General features: G+C 54.2%; 1 protein-coding gene across 2 annotated transcripts in view; it reads left to right on the top strand.

Annotated features, from left to right (window-relative positions):
• Nucleotides 1-236: 236 nt before the first annotated feature.
• Nucleotides 237-16,949, top strand: part of DCHS1 (dachsous cadherin-related 1) — a 33,891-nt gene continuing 17,178 nt past the window's right edge. The window contains exons 1-2 of one of the 2 annotated variants that reach the window (XM_036427265.1): nt 237-545; nt 13,541-15,449. In XM_036427265.1, coding sequence (XP_036283158.1) covers nt 13,662-15,449 — 1,788 coding nt within the window. In that variant the 5' untranslated portion in view covers nt 237-545; nt 13,541-13,661. Of the gene's footprint in view, nt 546-13,188; nt 13,208-13,540; nt 15,450-16,949 lie in introns of those variants that run through there. The other variant, XM_045578079.1, reaches the window with a different exon arrangement.

Here is a 16,949-nt window from a genome sequence, read left to right on the forward strand (position 1 = left end):
GAGAGAGGACGCAGAGAACGGGGCGGGAGGAGGGGACGGGGCGCAGTGACCTGGAGCAGGGAAGGGAACTGGGAGGGCGCAGAGCCCGGGCTGGATCCGGCGCCCGGGACAGGGGCCGGGAAGTCGAGGGGCGGAGGAGGCCGGGCGGGTGCCGGTGGGGGGGCCGCCTCGCGGGGCGCGGGTGGGAGCGGGGGCGGGGGCTCGGCGGGCCGAGGGGCGGGGGCTCGGGTTACCGCGCGGAGGGCGGGGGAGGAGGGGAGGGGAGGGGGCGCGGGGCCGCGGCGGCGGAGCTCGCATCCTCCGCGGGGCGGCTGTGGAGGAGGCGGCGCCCCGGTGGCGGCGGCGGCGGCGGTGGCGGACGGACACACCGACGGCCGGGCGCGCGAGGACCGACGGCGGTCTCCCCGGAGCTCATCGCGGGCCCGGAGGCAGCAGCGACGGACGATGCGCAGCCCCAGGCCCCGGGCGGGCGGGCGCTGCCCGGGGGGCTGACCGCGGCCGGACGGCACCCCTGGACCGGGCGGGAGAGCCCGCGCCGCGCGGAGGTCAGTGCCCGCGGCCGCCCGGCCCCCTCGGCCGCAGCCGCCAGGCCCGGCCTCTGCCTCTGCGGGGCGCGGCGGCGGCGGTGCAGCCGGGGGCTTTGTTCTGAGCCGGAGACAATGGGGGAGGGGGGGCCTGGGCCTGCGGGGCGAGGGGGAGCGTGAACGTGTGCGCGGGGGCAGGGCGGGGGGGGGGGGATGTCTTTGTGTGCGTGTGTCCTCCAGTCAGGGTGTGTGTGTGTGTTGGGGTGAGAGTGCCCCCGGGGTGCGGGGTGCGGGGGGGGGGGGTGCAGGCAGGGTGTGTGTGTGCATCCTACTCCGAGGGTGAGTGCATGGGCTGTGTGAGTGCGTGTCACCAGGAGGTGGTGTGCCTGCGTGTGTCTGCTGGCTGCGTGTGGATGTGCGTGTCACTCCGAGGGTGTGTGGGTTAGAATGAGTGTGTGTCATGGGGAGTGAGTTCGTGTGAAGGAGTGTGTGTGTGTGTGTGTGTGTGTGTGTGTGTGTGGCTGCCTCTGTGGGAGCCATGTGTCAGAATGTGGAGGATTGTGCGTGTGTGTGTGTGTGTGTGTGGTGTGTGTGTGTGTGTGTGTGACACAGAGACAAACGGAGACAGAGACAAAGAAACCGAGGGGGGAGAAGAGAAGGGAAGCAGAGGAGAGACAGGCAAAGCCTCAGGAGGAGGCTGGTCACCTTCAGGTGGATGTCCTGAGTCTGTCCTGCACGGGGGACGGAGGGAGGTCACCACAGGCCTGGTTCCACGTGGAGGGGGTGGGGAGAGGGAGATCTAGCAGCACAATGAACTCAGTGTGGCGTGGGCTGGGCCCGCCGCCATGGGGTTATAGGCCAGAAAAATATTGTTGCTTATGTCAACTCCTCAAATACCCAAAGGGGACACAGTCATAGCCCTACTCAACCCACAGGGGACCCTGTCCCAGGCAACACACACATTTGGAAGAAATGCCCTCCGAGCCATCACACACACCCAGAAAGCGCAGTCAGAGCCAACACACACCTACGGAAGATGCTCTCAGGACAACACACACCTACGGTAGGAATGATACAGCCAATACATTCCCACACGATCACTGTCAAGACCAACACGTACTGTGGGGGGTGCGGGGGGCCACTGTCACAGCAATACATATCTATTGGAATCCTTGTCACAGTCAACCCACCATCTAGGTTATCCTGCAGCAGAGCTGCATACAAAACAGGTATCCCAGCTCCGACACGGACAGGGAGCTGTATTGCAGTCAGTCACCCTTACCACACACCTACCTGTACAAGCCACAGGAGACACGCGTTTAGGTGACAGGCACACAGCACACCACCGGGTGAGCTGTCCCAGCTGCTGAATAAACTCCCATTAACTTATGAAGCTCACACCATGACTCCTCATCTCTAGACTGCCAGGCTTACCCTCCTCAGGCCTGAAAATTTGGGGGCCTGGATCAGTCTTCCCCCGGCCCTATATCCTGCCGTAGCTCTAAGGGTCCCTCCAAAACGTCAACCTCACAGTTCCTTAGCTCCTGTTACCTTCTTCTGCCTTCCCAGAACGACTCTATGGAACTGATCCATCTCTAAAATTCTAAACTTCTGCATTCCACTCTCTGCCCCAAACTTCCTGTGTCCTTCCACCTCACTTCCATTATACTTATGCTTCCACTCATAATGATCGTTTGCCCTTGACCTCTTTGCTTTCTCCTAATCTGCCCCACCCTGGCTTTGTGCTCTTCTTCCAGTTTATACTGCACACGTAGGACCCTCCCTTCAACCACTCCTTGGTCACTTCTTGGTTACGTTGTCCTCGAGCCCACCCATCCCACAAAACCTTAACCCTAGCTGGAATGAGCTTTCAACCTCACCAAGCGATGCTTCTATCAATACATGCTTCTATGAATTCCACCCTCAGCGAGGCCCTCCGTAAATAAATAAATAGATGACTTTTCTTTTTACATTTTTGCCACACCCCTTAACCTCATATCCCTCACCCATTGTTTTCAGCAGATCCATCAGTCATTTGCTGGCTCGTTCATTTAGCAAACACACGTGACACACTTAACTCTGTGCCAGGCAGTGTGGTAGGTGCGAGCATGACAAGGGTGAACGGAATGGCCGTGGTCCTTGCCTGTACGAAGCTGACAGGCTATGGAGGAAGTGCTACAACCTGGCACCACGTACGTAGCCAGTGCAGTGAGGTCAGAAGAGGCTTTCCGGGGGAGTGACAGTTCAGCTTCAGGTTGATGGAGAAGTAGGAAGTTGCCCAAACAAAGGCTAGGTGGGGAGAGGTGGAGGTGAGGTGGATGGGTGGAGAATACTCCAAGCCAAGGGAGCAGCGGGAGAAAGCCCACGTGAAGAAAGTGATGTACGTTGAGGTATAAAGCAATCCAGTGCGCCTGGCACTAATAGCACTGTGTCCAGAGAGGTGAGAGTCGGAGAGAGAGAGAGGTCGATGGAGGGTTTAGTTCTATCATGCGTTTTTATAGTTCATGGGGGAAAATGTGTATCTAGCCCAAGAATAACGGAACATCACCAAACCAGTTAAAGTTGTGATGCGATAGGACCAGATCTGTTTTTTGGAAATACCACTCTGACAGCCGTGTGGAGACTGGAGGGAAGAGTCTGCAAAGGGGGATAGTTGGCTGTGGCTGGAACCCGGGAGGGGATCTCGCTGGCCTGGACTGGAGTGGTGGCGGTACAGAGGGAGGAAGTAGATGGTTTCAGGAGGTCTTCAGGCAGCAAGGGCAGCAGGGCTCTCGGGTAGAATGGACGTGAAGATCGAGGAGAGGAGGAGGTAGGAGCACCTAGCCTGGTTCTACTTGAACACGGAGAAGACGGAAGCCATCCCGCTTAAATTCCTCAAATTTCTGCCTCCTCCCTCAAATTTTACCTGCCTCCTCCTCAGCCTCTTCTGCTTTCCTGTAAGAATGAGGAGGCAGCGCTTCTGTTTCAGACCTGTCCTTCACCGGTGCCGTGGGTCCCATCTCCTCCATCTCCACAGGAGCATGACTCAAGTAATTACTCCGTGTCTTGCCCAGGTCTCCAGTTTCTCTCCATAAACCCAGTTGTCCTTTGAGCATGTGACTAGCCTCCGGTCTCTCCTACCTGCCTTAGCCCTGTAATATCCAGTTAACCAAGAAACTCGCATTGCTTCACTGCCACACTTTGTGTCTCCCGCACAGAGCTGCTCCCACTTCTTCATTCCCACTTACTTCTGCCCTTCCCATGTCACTGCTCCCCCTAAGAGAAGGTGGCCTCTCGCCTGCCAGATCTAGGGACTCTTTTCTAAAGTCTTAACCTGCTTGACCTCTTGATGACCATTCTCTTCTGTTTGAGTCATTTTTGTCTGGTGGCTTCTGAGTCGTTATTTTATTCTGTCAACACTTAATGAGCTCTCGTGTGCCAACCACACTGCTAGGTAATGGGAATACTATGATGGAAGATACTATTCCTACCCTCAAAAAGCTTAGACCTCAATAAGAGAAACAGGCAAAGAAACAAGTGATTACTGGTATAGTGTGGTGGGAATATGTGCATCTCTCTCCTGACTGCTCCTTCTCAGTCTGCTTTAGAGGGTGTGTTGGGTGGCCTCTGAATGTTCCTGATCCTTAGGGTTCTGGCTTGGACCTTCTTATCACTTTCCTATATACACTCCTCTGGGTGACCCATCTCGTTCATTTCCAGGGCTTTAATTATCATTTATTTAAGCTGATGACTCCCAAATATCTACCTCTTTCAGACCTCTCTTCTGACTTCCAGACCTTCTGCCTCCTACCTCATCTTTACCATATAGCTCACAAGCCCCTTAAAATGTCCAAACCTAAACTCATCATTCCTTCCTCCCCAAGCCATCCCCACTCAGTTATCAAGCTACAAACCCAGAAATCAACGGTAGCCACTCCCTTCTCCACACGTCTCCTAACTCAGTCGTTGGAACCTGTTGGGAGATCCAAATCTGTTGGGCCAGGTGCCTGCTGGGGTTCTTGGAAGGTGTGAACAGTGAGGAAGCTGTGACCTGCCATCAGGCCCCCTTCCCTGGAGGTGCTATAGGCAGCTCCTTCCTCTAATGCCCCCTTCACATGCATCCACTCCACATCCTCCAGCTCCTGGCACCCTAGCCTCTTCCTTCTCCTCCTCAGATCAAGTTCCAAGATACTGTGCTCTTGCCTCTTCCCTCTCCTGCCTTTCAGCGGGAATGGGAGCAAGACTGGACTCTCTAAGCGCCTGGGTACCTGCAAAACAAAAGTCCCTCCCAGGGGTTCGTTTTGTTGGATCCCTTTTTTTTCCTGGCTTCCCCCTGCCCGCCCCTTCCTTCATCTCCAGTGTCAGTATTTCCGGGGTAACCCTCTGATGTCCAGGCATTTTCAATCAACGCCACATGGAAAGGTCTTCTCGGTTCTTGTGTCCCCTGGCGAGAGGGTACTTCCTTCAAGAAATCCACGTGGAACCCCCAGGCCTGAGTCAGGATGCCCCACTGTGTTCTGCTTAGCATACTAGAATTTCTTTATTTATGTTTCTCTCTCTAAGCTACTCAAAGAAAGGAGCTGTTGTCTTTCAGGGCCTAGAATTCCCATAAGGTTGGAGAGGAAGGAGGAGGGGAGGGAGGGAAGGAGGGAGCAGGGGTACACATCGGACCTTCCAGCCACACCATCTCCACCTGATTGACCCTAGCTTCTCTGAAGTCCCCTTTCCTCCGGTGAAAACGGAGGTAACGTTAAGGGCGTGGCTTTGAGGATTCAGAAAGAAAACTATTAAGTGCTCAACTTTAACTCACGTAGTAAATTTTATGTCCAATGTCTCAGTCCCTCTGCTGTGCTCACCTGCCTCTCAGCCTCCTTCCTCCCACTTCCCCAAACTTGTTCTTTCCTCTCGACATCTCTGGGTTGCTACATCTTCAACTTCTCTGCTAGCTCCAGCCGCATTGGCCTCCTCTGCAGTCTGGAATCCGCTGGTCAGGGTCAGGACTTAGGACCAGGCCCTTGCTGCCACCACCCCTAGATCCCTCACCATTTCCAGGTCTCCCTACCTGTGGACACCACAAAGGCACCAGGAACCCAATCTCTCCAAGTCCCTTCTATTTCCCTACTGCTTAATATGGTGTTTGGCAGATGGTAGGTCGTCAGTAGATATTTGTTGAATAAATCTACTGATGAATCATTTCTCAAGCATGTCCTAGGCCTGCCTCTCCCCGCTTTTTTTTCTTTGTCTTCTGCAGTCCTCCAAGCATCCTCTGGTTCCATCCCCTATATCACCACCTGTCTCCACACCCACCCGGACTGGCAACTACCTCACCATTGATTTTCTCTCTTAAAGCAGAACTTAAAGCTCACTCTCCCCTGCTCTGCCGCCTGGCCATGACCTTTGTTCAAGTATTTCCAAGCCCTCCGGCAGAGAGGCAGTAGTCTTGGGGTCCATCAGGGCTGTGTTCCAGCTGTCTCTCTGCTACTTGCTCTGAGCCTCAGTTTCCTCATCTGTGAGATAGCACTTACTAGTATCGCAGGGTTACTTGTGTATCTAGAACACAGTAGCCACTGATATTCATCGAGGCTTCTCTGTATGCCAGACACTGTGCTGAATTTTTGTAGCATTCGTTCATTTAACTCGGTACAATGATAAAGTAGGCCCTGGAATCCCCATTTTACGGAAGAAGAAGCTAAGAGTTAGAAAGGTTAAACAGCTTTCCCAGGGTTACGCTGTAAGTGACAGAGTCAGAATTTGCACTCAAGTCTGTCTGACAACAACCCATCTTCTCCTCCTTTTTAATCCTTACCCAAGGATATGTTTATTGGGTTTAGAACGGAGGAAGAGAGAGAGAAACATCCATCAGCTGCTTCCCATACACCTGACCGGGGATCTAACCCACAACCATTTTTCGGGGTACAGCATGACACTCTAACCAACTGAGCTACTCGGCCAGGACGCCCACCTTCTTTTATTTTTTATTTTTTATTTTATTGATTTTTTACAGAGAGGAAGAGAGAGGGATAGACAGTTAGAAACATTGACAAGAGAGAATCATCGATCAGCTACCTCTTGCACACCCCCTACTGGGGATGTGCCCGAAACCAAGGTACATGCCCTTGACCGGAATCGAACCCGGGACCTTTCAGTCCGCAGGCTGATGCTCTATCCACTGAGCCAAACCGGTTTCGGCAACACCCACCTTCTTAACCACTGCAATACTAGTTCATGCTTGCACACTTACAAGACATTTGCTGTGTGCCAGACACAGTTCATATTGCAGTAAGTATTAGTATTGCCCTTACTTTATAAATGAGGAAATGGAAGCACTGAGAAATTAAGTGGCTTGCCCAAGGTCACACAGCCAGTTAGCGTGAAGCTGGGCAAAAATCCAGTTGGTTTGGTCCCAGATTCCACATCGTCACCCCTATCCTGCCCTGCTTCACTGTGATATATTGCCTTCCTATTCTGGGAGCTCAATAAGTGTGCATTGATGAATGGATCTATGCTGACATCTTTCCTATGGCTACGTTCTATTCAGTTCATCCCCTCTCATTTCCCACTGCAGCAGGGTTGCACCCTTATGGCTCTCCTTCACTGTGCTCCCCAAGGTCGCTAGTAAACTCCTCATTGATAAAGTCAGCAGCCACTTCTCAACCCTCCTCTTACTTAACTCTCAGCAGCATTGGGTGCTGTTGATCTTTCCCTCCTTGTTGAAATGTTTCCTCCCTCTGTGACCCTGTCTCCTTCTCCAAGAAGAATCAAGTCTCCTCAGCCTGCACTTGAAATGTGACTGTTCCCCAGGATTCTGTCCTAGACTCTCTCTTTTTAAAAAAAATATGTTTTATTGATTTTTCACAGAGAGGAAGAGAGAGAGATAGAGAGTTAGAAACATCAATGAAAGAGAATCATTGATCAGCTGCCTCCTGCACACCCCCCAGTGGGGATGTGCCCGCAACCAAGGTACATGCCCTTGACCAGAATCGAACCTGAGACCTTCCAGTCCACAGGCCGACGCTCTATCCACTGAGCCAAACCAGTTTCAGCTGTCCTAGACTCTCTTCCCACTCTACTTGTCCCGATGGTCCCCACACCCATGGCTTTCCGTTGCTCCTTGATTTGTCCAAGTCCGGACCTCTCTCCTAGGCTCCAATCCAGCTGTGCCTGGAGCGATTCCACATGGAGATCCTAACCAGCCCCCCAAAATGGCTTCTCCGGGGTACCGTAATGGCACCACTTTAGTAATCAGGCCAGAAGCCTGGGCGTCAGGTCTGGAGCCCTTCTAGTCCCTCATCCTTCCTGAAGAGTCCGTGACCAAGTCTTGTCAGCTTCAGTTCCTTGCAGCTTACTTCTCTGTATCCTTAACACACTGCGCCTGACCTCATTCCTGTCTCCCTCCTGCAAGTTCTCTTCTCCAGGTCTCCCTTAGCTTGCCAGGGACTCTCTCCCCTCAACGCTCCTGTAATTTCTTCCTCTCTCCATCTTCCCCTTCTCCCTGAATCCCAAGCAGTGTGGGGTGCACAGTGCTGGTTTCAGATGGAGAAACAGTGCTGTGTTAACTCGGGGAAGTTGTTTCACTCGGAGCTTCGGTTTCTTCAATGGAAGGCGGGACACCTTCCTCACAGGGTTGTTATGATGATTAAACAAGATACTGTCTGTGAATTGCCTGGCATTGGGCCCAGCACACCATAAAAGCTCAGAAAATAGACTTTCTTTCTGCTTCCTCTGCTCACATCCGTCCCAGCCTCTCCCTGAGGTACCTTCTGGGAGCCAGCCCTCAGGAGAGCCAAGCTCCAGGTGCTGCCCTGGCCACTGGTCTCTGTCCCTTGGGAAGCCAGCTGGTCATACTTTTCCTCCCGCTCTTTTCCTTATTCTCCTCTCTGCCCCCTACCCTTCCAGCTCCGCCTTCTGCCTCTGTCTGCTTCCCCATCCCATCGCTCCAGGCCCACTGTTCCTGCCTCTGACTTACCTCCCCTGTCTGCATGAACTCCACTCGCTCTCCTTGGCCATGTACACTCACTCCTCCTGTCATCCACCCACCAGAACTCTTTCCTCTCTCCCTTAGGCCTGGCCCTGTACCTCCACCTCCCTTTGCTCGCCTAAGCCACCCTCTTCTTCCTCCACTTCGGTGCCACTCTCGCTCCAGTAGCTCTCCTCCTCACCCTGTTGTCTTTCTGGTCCCTGCCCCTCCCTGGCGCTGGGACAGGAAGTTGAGGGAGGAGGCCTGAGTGGTGCCAGCTCCCCCAGCCTGCTTCCCCTTCTGTACCTCGGGCCACTCCTCTACTTCCTCCTGGAGTATCCCCTTCCCTCGTGGTCCCCCTATTCCTTCCCCAACCCACTTTTCCTTCCTCTCCCATGTTCCCCTGCTCCCAGGCGCTATAGACACACAGGCGGCGGGGTGGGGGGAGGATTGACATCACATTGCAGGCCCCAATGAACAGTCTCGCCCCTCCCCCTCCTAATGAGAACCAGCTGTGGTTCCAGAGGCCCAGATGTGGGGGGAGAGGGGGAGAGCAGGATGGAGCCAGAGGACAGAGTAACAGGACGGGGACAGAGCGAGGGCATACAGCAAGGCAGAGCTGGGTGGGAGAAGAGGTGTGACAGATCCGGGGAAAGGAAAGATAGATCTGGGCGGGAGGCAGGACAGACAGACTGGGGAAACACAAGATGGATGGTTGATCTGGAGGAAGGGATGGGACAGACCTGGAGAGGAAAAGAGACAGGAACAGGGAGGAGGAGCAAGGCTTGGGGAAGAGGCAGTGAGAAACACTGGACAGATGGGGGAGAAGGTGCTGAGAAGAGAGTTGGAGAGAGGATGAGACAGTCTCGGGAGAGAGTCTGGAGTTCGAGTTTGGAACTGGAAGCCCTGGAGCAGGAAGTGGTGAGGCAGAGTCCAGACAGAGGCCCCAGGGACCTAGAGGTCACAGCTGCAGCCACAGAGCTGACCACGAGTGCCCGGCAGCATGTGCGAGAGCATGCCTGCGCGTGGGTGGGTCTGCAAGTGTGCGCGCGCGTGCCTGCCTGTGAGGGACTGTGCGTGTGTGAAGGTGGGTCTGCCTGTGCGTATGGGAAGGCAGTGCCTGGGGGTGTGCCTGTGCGCATACATGGGAGGGGTGGGGTACCTGCTTCCCCATGTGCCTGTCCATGTGAGGCCTATGAGAAAGCACCTTTTTGTGTGTGTCTATAGGTACGCCTGCATGTGAGTGTTTGGGGGCGGGGGAGTCCATGTGAATGAATTTGCACATCTGTGTGTGTGAAACATGTGTCTCTGTCTTTGTGAAGAGGATATCTGTGTATGTGCCCTGGTTGTGTCTGTTGTCGCCTGTCCACGTGTGAATGAATGTGTGTTGAGTGTGCTTGTATGCAAGCAAGTTAGTGCACGTGTGGACCTGTGGCTTCTGAGTATGCACCTTTGTGTGTCCACTGTGAGAGTGAATGGGGACAGTTGGCACTGGAAAGGGATCCAGGCTGGGTGATGAGGAGGGCCACAGTGTGGAAGCAGGGCATCTGCCCGAGTCTGAATCCCTCCTCTCCGTAGTCGATCTTTCACCTGAGCTTATATCGCATACCTTTCGTATATCCTTTCATTCAGAAAAAAGTATTGATCATGTACTACGTGCCATGCTCTACGCTATACACCAAGGTGAATAAGATACAATCCTGGCCTTCACATAGCTGACATTCTGTCTCTGGGTGGGGAGGCAGAGAGTTATAACACTGTGTAATAAGTACATCGACCTTACTGTCCATTCTCTCCTCTACCCACCAACCATAACGGCTTTCTCTCTACTGACTGATTAAATGAATAGAACCAACTTTTAACCCTTATGTGGAACCCAGTCTCTGGCCTTGGGCCATCCCTGTACTTTCATTCTCTCCCCTCTTTGAATCAGGCCGATGTTCGGTCTGACCTCCTTGTTCTGAACTTCTCTGACCTGTTGTCCCTTACGGCAGCTCCATGGGCTCCTTAGTCTTAAGCCCCGGGGAAACCCCAGAACTCTGAAGCTGGGAAGAGGGGACCCATGAGAGAGCATCTACCAAATGCCAGCTCTGGGCTCCTTGCTTCCATTGCCTCGAATTCTCACAAAACCCCACAGAGCAGGTTCTTACCAGAGCCGTTTTAGAGATTAGGAAAATAACAAGGACCGGACTCAAATCAGCTCACACTCTGGAGACCCTGCTCTTTTTGTAGCCTCGCACAGATGGGAGAGGGTGGGCGCTGGGAGTGTAAGAGTGGGGCCAGAAACTCTCCTTCCTTAGCAAGACGGGAAGTCCTAGAGAGCAGAGCAAGTCTGTATAGACCCAGGGACACACTTTTGTAGCCACAGGACTAACCATGATGTCTCAAGGGCACAGGCTTACATGTGTTTGTCATCTTACTTGGCATGACCATGACTGTTTCTCTCTGAGTCAGTAGGTGAGTGTGGTGGTGTGCAATTTGGAGGCGCCAACCATTCAGTCAGCACTGGTTGCCTGCTGACTCTATACCTCTACCAAACGCTGGAGAATCAGGGACTAAATAGGACCCTCAAGTTGCTGTCCTCAGGGAGCCTCCAGTTCTGAAGGGAGGCAGGCATGTAAACAAACCAGGGCTGCTATGCAACTAACGTCAGTGTGCACCCAAAGCAGTGGGAGCCCAGCAGAGGATCCAGCTGGTTCCGTAGGGGGTGATGGAGATGTAGGAGATCCCACAGAACACAGGACATTTGAGTTGTATCTCGAAGTTTGAGCAGGAGATGGCCACTTGGAGAGGATTTATAGGGGATATCTCAGGCCGGGAGAATACTTCATACAAGGCAAGGAGTTGGAGAGGAACATGATAATGGGTTAGTGTTGGGATGCAGGGCATGGTGGGAAAAGGAAAGGGCTGGCACTCTGGAGAGGTTGGCAGGACTCAGATCAGGAGGATGTATGAAGGAGGTTGTACTTTATATTTTCGGCCAGAAATTCTATACCTAATGTCCATGAACCCTTGAAACTACGGGCACAGTTTGTGAGTATGTGATCTGATTTTTTCCTTCTGGAGACGCAGTAGTTTCTGCGCTAAGTGGAAGCCTTTTGTCAGGAGGGGTTTTTTGAGAGCTGTGTGGATACCTCCAGTCAGGTGGAGATGGATCAGATGGTCCAAGCCAGGAGGTTGGGGGACCCGTAAGGAGCAGAATTGAAAGGAGAGAGGACAAAACTGGCTCTGGGACAGCAGCAGTGGGAAAGAGGAAAGATTCGCCCTTGAGACGTGTCTAGTGGAGATGGTTAGGTTGGATAACTAATTGGAAATATGACTAAAGAAGAGCAAGGAAGCCAAGAGAGCTTCCAGATTTCTGGCTTGGACACCTGGATGAGTGGTGGTGCTGTTCCTGGGAAAGGGGCTGGAGGAAGAAAGTCAGCTTGAGGTAAAGGCTGGGGATCCGCTGTGAAGGAAGTCCAAAATATGGCTGCACATGTGTCTCCAGAGCTAGAAATGGAGATCAGAAAGTTATTAGCAAATAGGTGATATATAAAAAAATGATTGCTATGCCCTAGCTGGTTTGGCTCAGTGAATAAAGAGTCAGCCTGCAGACTGAAGGGTCTCAGGTTTGATTCCGGCCGAGGACACATACCTGGGTTGTAGGCTGGATTCCCAGTGAGAGCGTGCAAGAGGCAGCCAATCAATGATTCTTTCACATCATTGATGTTTCTAACTCTCTCTCTCCCTCTCCCTTCCTCTATGAAAGCAATAAAAAAATATTTTAAAAAAAATGATTGATACATTTGAATTGAAGGCATGGGAAAGGAAAGGAGGAATGATGTGACCAAGATTGAGTCCTGAAAAGAACCAGTTTTTAAAATCTTCACCCAAGGATATGTTTTTCATTGGTGAGAGAGAGAGAGAGAGAGAAATCTATCAGTTGCCTCCCATATGTGCCCCAACTGGGAATCGAATCCACAACCTACGTATGTGTCCTGCACGGGACGACACTCCAACTAACTAGTCACCCACCCACCCAACTAAAGAGCACCAGTTTTTAAAGGATAGGTAGAGGAAGACCTTGCACAGAAGATGGAGGAGTGAACAGAGAATGGAAGGAAGAGGTGGGGTCACCATGTGAAGCCAAGATGAGTAGGCTCCAAGAAGCTAATGACCGTAATCCAGTGTTCCAGAAGGATTAAAAAAAAAAAAAAATGCCCATTAGATGTAGGACATAGAAATGAGTGGAAGCTGAGTGAAAGCAATGTCATAGGAGAGCAAGTCTCACTTCATAGAGGGTGGAGGGTGTGAGAAGTGAGAAATTGGAATAAATGAATCAGCCTTCCAGAGAGGGTGGCTCTCGCTTAGTCACTAAGTGCCATCTTGAGGCTTTAGGTCTCCTCCTTCTTGAACTGCAACAGAATTTGAAATCCTACCTCTCCTTAACTTCAGAGTACCTCCCCTCTCTGGTTTTCTGTCTTCTCTCTCTCTCTGACCAAAGATACCTTTGTCTAGTTCATAGTTCAGGCCAGAAATTTGCCCATCATGCTTGACTTCTCCCACTACCTCCTCCTTTGCCTTCAATCACTCATCAAGCCCTGTCTGTTCTACCTCCTGCAGACTTAGCTACTCCTGAGGCCCTTTCCACCACTGTCATGTTCATGGCGAACACTCATCCAAGTCCCCATCCAAGCCTTGCCAGCGCCTGGACTCCCACAAGTGTGTTACAAGGGCTGTCCTAAGATAACCATCTTCACAACATGTCAGTCAGATCTTGGCACATCCCTTCTCAAAACACTTTTGTGGCTTCCGTTTGCTTTCAGGATAAAGTCAAACCCCATCCATATGGCTTATGAGTCCCTGCCCCACTTGGGAATCTGAGGGCATTCAGGCCTGAACAATAGGAACAAGACAATCTGCTGCGAGCAGGGTCAGGTTGGGATGGGAACCTGCCAGGGAAAGGTGAGCGGGTCCTTGCGGAGTCCTGAAAGCAGAGGTTTCCTGGGTGTGAGGCAGCACAAGGCCTAAGCCCCCGTCTCCCTGAACTGCTGATTCCTTCCCCCTCATGACCTTTTCCCTTCCGATTCTCTCCCAGGTCAGAGAGCCTGCACTGGAGTCTGTGCTCGAATTGGACCTGATCCAGAGCCTGAGATCAAGCTGGGCCCAGAGCCTGGCCTGGAGCCAGAGCCCCAGTCACATCTGGTCTCGCGCCTGTCATGCAGAAGGAGCTGGGCGCTGTGCCTCCCTGCGCTGGCATGCAGGGCCCCGGGCCCCTCCCCCTGCTCCCACTGCTGCTACTGCTGCTGGGGACCAGGGTGCCAGGAGCCTGGGGTCAGGCGGGGAGCTTGGACCTGCAGATTGATGAGGAGCAGCCGGCAGGCACACTGATCGGGGACATCAGCGCAGGGCTCCCGGCAGGCACGGCGGCACCTCCCATGTACTTCATCTCTGCGCAGGAGGGCAGCGGCGTGGGCACAGACCTGGCCATCGACGAGCACAGCGGGGTGGTCCGGACGGCCCGCGTCCTAGACCGGGAGCGGCGGGACCGCTACCGCTTCACCGCGGTCACCCCTGACGGTGCCACCGTGGAAGTGACCGTGCGGGTGGCTGACATCAATGACCACGCGCCAGCCTTCCCGCAGGCGCGCGCTGCCCTGCAGATACCCGAGCACACAGCGCTCGGCACTCGCTACCCGCTGGAGCCGGCTCGGGACGCGGACGCTGGCCGCCTAGGGACCCAGGGCTACGCGTTGTCCGGCGATGGGGCCGGAGAGACCTTCCGGCTGGAGACACGTCCTGGTCCGGATGGGGCTCCGGTGCCCGAGCTGGTGATTGCGGGGGACCTGGACCGAGAGAACCGCTCACACTACATGCTGCAGCTGGAGGCCTACGACGGCGGTTCGCCCCCCCGGAGGGCCCAGGCCCTGCTGGATGTGACGCTGCTGGACATCAACGACCATGCCCCGGCCTTCAACCAGAGCCGCTATCACGCCGTGGTGTCCGAGAGCCTGGCCCCCGGCAGCCCGGTCTTGCAGGTGTATGCGGCCGACGCCGACGCCGACGCCAACGGGGCCGTGACGTACGAGATCAACCGGAGGCAGAGCGAGGGCGACGGGCCCTTCTCCATCGACGCGCGCACGGGGCTGCTGCGGCTGGAGCGGCCGCTGGACTTTGAGCAGCGGCGGGTCCACGAGTTGGTGGTGCAGGCTCGGGACGGTGGGGCTCACCCTGAGCTGGGCTCGGCTTTCGTGACCGTGCACGTGCGGGACGCCAACGACAACCAGCCCTCCATGACCGTCATCTTCCTCAGCGCCGACGGCTCCCCCCGCGTGTCCGAGGCCGCCCCGCCGGGCCAGCTCGTGGCTCGCATCTCCGTGTCGGACCCGGACGACGGTGACTTCGCCCACGTCAACGTGTCCCTGGAGGGCGGAGAGGGCCACTTCGCCCTGAGCACCCAGGACAGCGTCATCTACCTGGTGTGCGTGGCTCGGCAGCTGGATCGGGAGGAGCGGGACGCCTATAACTTGCGGGTGACGGCCACCGACTCGGGCTCCCCGCCGCTGAGGGCGGAGGCCGCCTTCGTGCTGCACGTCACCGACGTCAACGACAACGTGCCCGCCTTTGACCGCCAGCTCTACCGGCCGGAGCCCCTGCCTGAGGTCGCGCTGCCTGGCAGCTTCGTGGTGCGGGTGACGGCCCGCGATCCGGACCAGGGCACCAACGGGCAGGTCACCTATAGCCTGGCCCCAGGCAGCCACGCTCGCTGGTTCTCCATCGACCCCACCTCGGGCGTCATCACCACGGCGGCCTCGCTGGACTACGAGGTGGAACCCCAGCCACAGCTGATCGTGGTGGCCACGGACGGGGGCCTGCCCCCTCTCGCCTCCTCCGCCACCGTGAGCGTGGCCCTGCAAGACGTGAACGATAACGAGCCCCAGTTCCAGAAGACTTTCTACAATGCCTCACTGCCCGAGGGCACCCCGCCGGGAACCTGCTTCCTCCAGGTACACAGCGCGGGGCTGCTATGGGCGGGAGAGGGTCAGAGGGCCACCGGGGAGCTCAGAACAAGAGCTAAGCCTTTCAGGGGCCTCTGTCGATGGTGACGTACGCCAGAGGGTTTGGTTCTGTCCTGTGAGCTCCAAAGTCTGTGCAGAAGATAAGGGTTAGTGTAAAGATGAGAGAGCAGGGTGCAAGAGCTGGGTCAGGCTGTCTTGGTAGCTGGAATGAAGATTGGGTCTAGAGGAATAAAATGTCTTGTGATGTTTAGAATTACCCACTGTAAGTCTTGCTGGGCTGGGTCCTGGGAGTAAAGAAAGGTGACGGTCTTGGTGGAGAGCCACACCAGTAACCAGTGCGGTAGCAGGCCGCATAGGAGCTGCTGTGGAAACCCAGAGGACAAGCCTTTGAAGAGCCAATGAGACTTTGTCAAATGGACGATACAGGGTGTGTGACTAGGCGCTCCAGGCCTACAGAAGGAGCTGCAGAACACCATGATGTGTTCAGGGGACTTCACTGTTCAGATGAAGTTGTGCTGATGAGAAAGCGTTGGAGGGAGATGAGACAAAATTGTAGACAGAAACCAGATTATAAGCTTTGACTTTATCTTAAAAACCATAGGGAGCCCTGGCCAGTGTGGCTCAGTGGGATGGGTGTTGGCCTGTGCACCCAATGTTTGTGCGTTCGGTCCCTGATCAGGGCACTTACCCGGGTTGTGGCTCATTCCCCATTAGGGAGCATACAGGAGGCAGCTGACCATGTTTACTAGTACTCTCACAACAATGTTTCCCTTCCTCTCTAAAAAAAAAAATCAATTAAAATATATATTTTTTAAAATCATAGGGAGCCAATCGATGAAGGGCTCTAGGCAAATCTGACATGTCTTTTGGAAAGATTGCTTTGGCTGCACCATGGAGTATGGATGCCAGAGGGGAGACTGGAGGTAGGGGGGTCTCTTAGGAGACTAATGCTTGAAGTCTTTATGTCTCAGAAGTCCACCAGACCCCTGAACATCTTCTCAGGGGCTCCTTCTCAGCTAGACTTCCAGGCCAGTGCCAGGGCGTGGCTGACCCTCTCCCTTGAGGCCAGACTTAGGTTGTTTGCCTGCCTGCTGCTGTCCAGCTCCCACCCACACTCGCATGCGTTTACTGTCCCTCCTGGCCCAGGACCAGTGGGCTATGGCTTCCAAACTTCGTTCTCCTCACCAGTGCCTGAAGCAAGAGGGCAACTCTCCAGGTGGTTTCCTGGAGTTTTTACTGTTAGTAACCATAGGGAAGCAGGCGTAAAAATAACCAGTGGGTGTTCATAGTGGTTATAAGAAGTCTTAATATTCGATTCACTCAGCATACATTTAGAGTATCTATCAGGTTCCAGTCGTTGTGTTAGGAACACAGAATGAATGAATCATTCAGCTCCCCTCCCTTAACACCCCACACACACACTTCATGGAGTTTATAATGGAGAGGGGAGATTCATGTGCAAAGAAACAGTTTTACTGCAGCAAGGAA

This window comes from Pipistrellus kuhlii, unplaced genomic scaffold (genome assembly GCF_014108245.1).
Source record: "Pipistrellus kuhlii isolate mPipKuh1 unplaced genomic scaffold, mPipKuh1.p scaffold_m20_p_9, whole genome shotgun sequence".
In the NCBI taxonomy this organism is placed as follows: Eukaryota; Metazoa; Chordata; class Mammalia; order Chiroptera; family Vespertilionidae; genus Pipistrellus; species Pipistrellus kuhlii.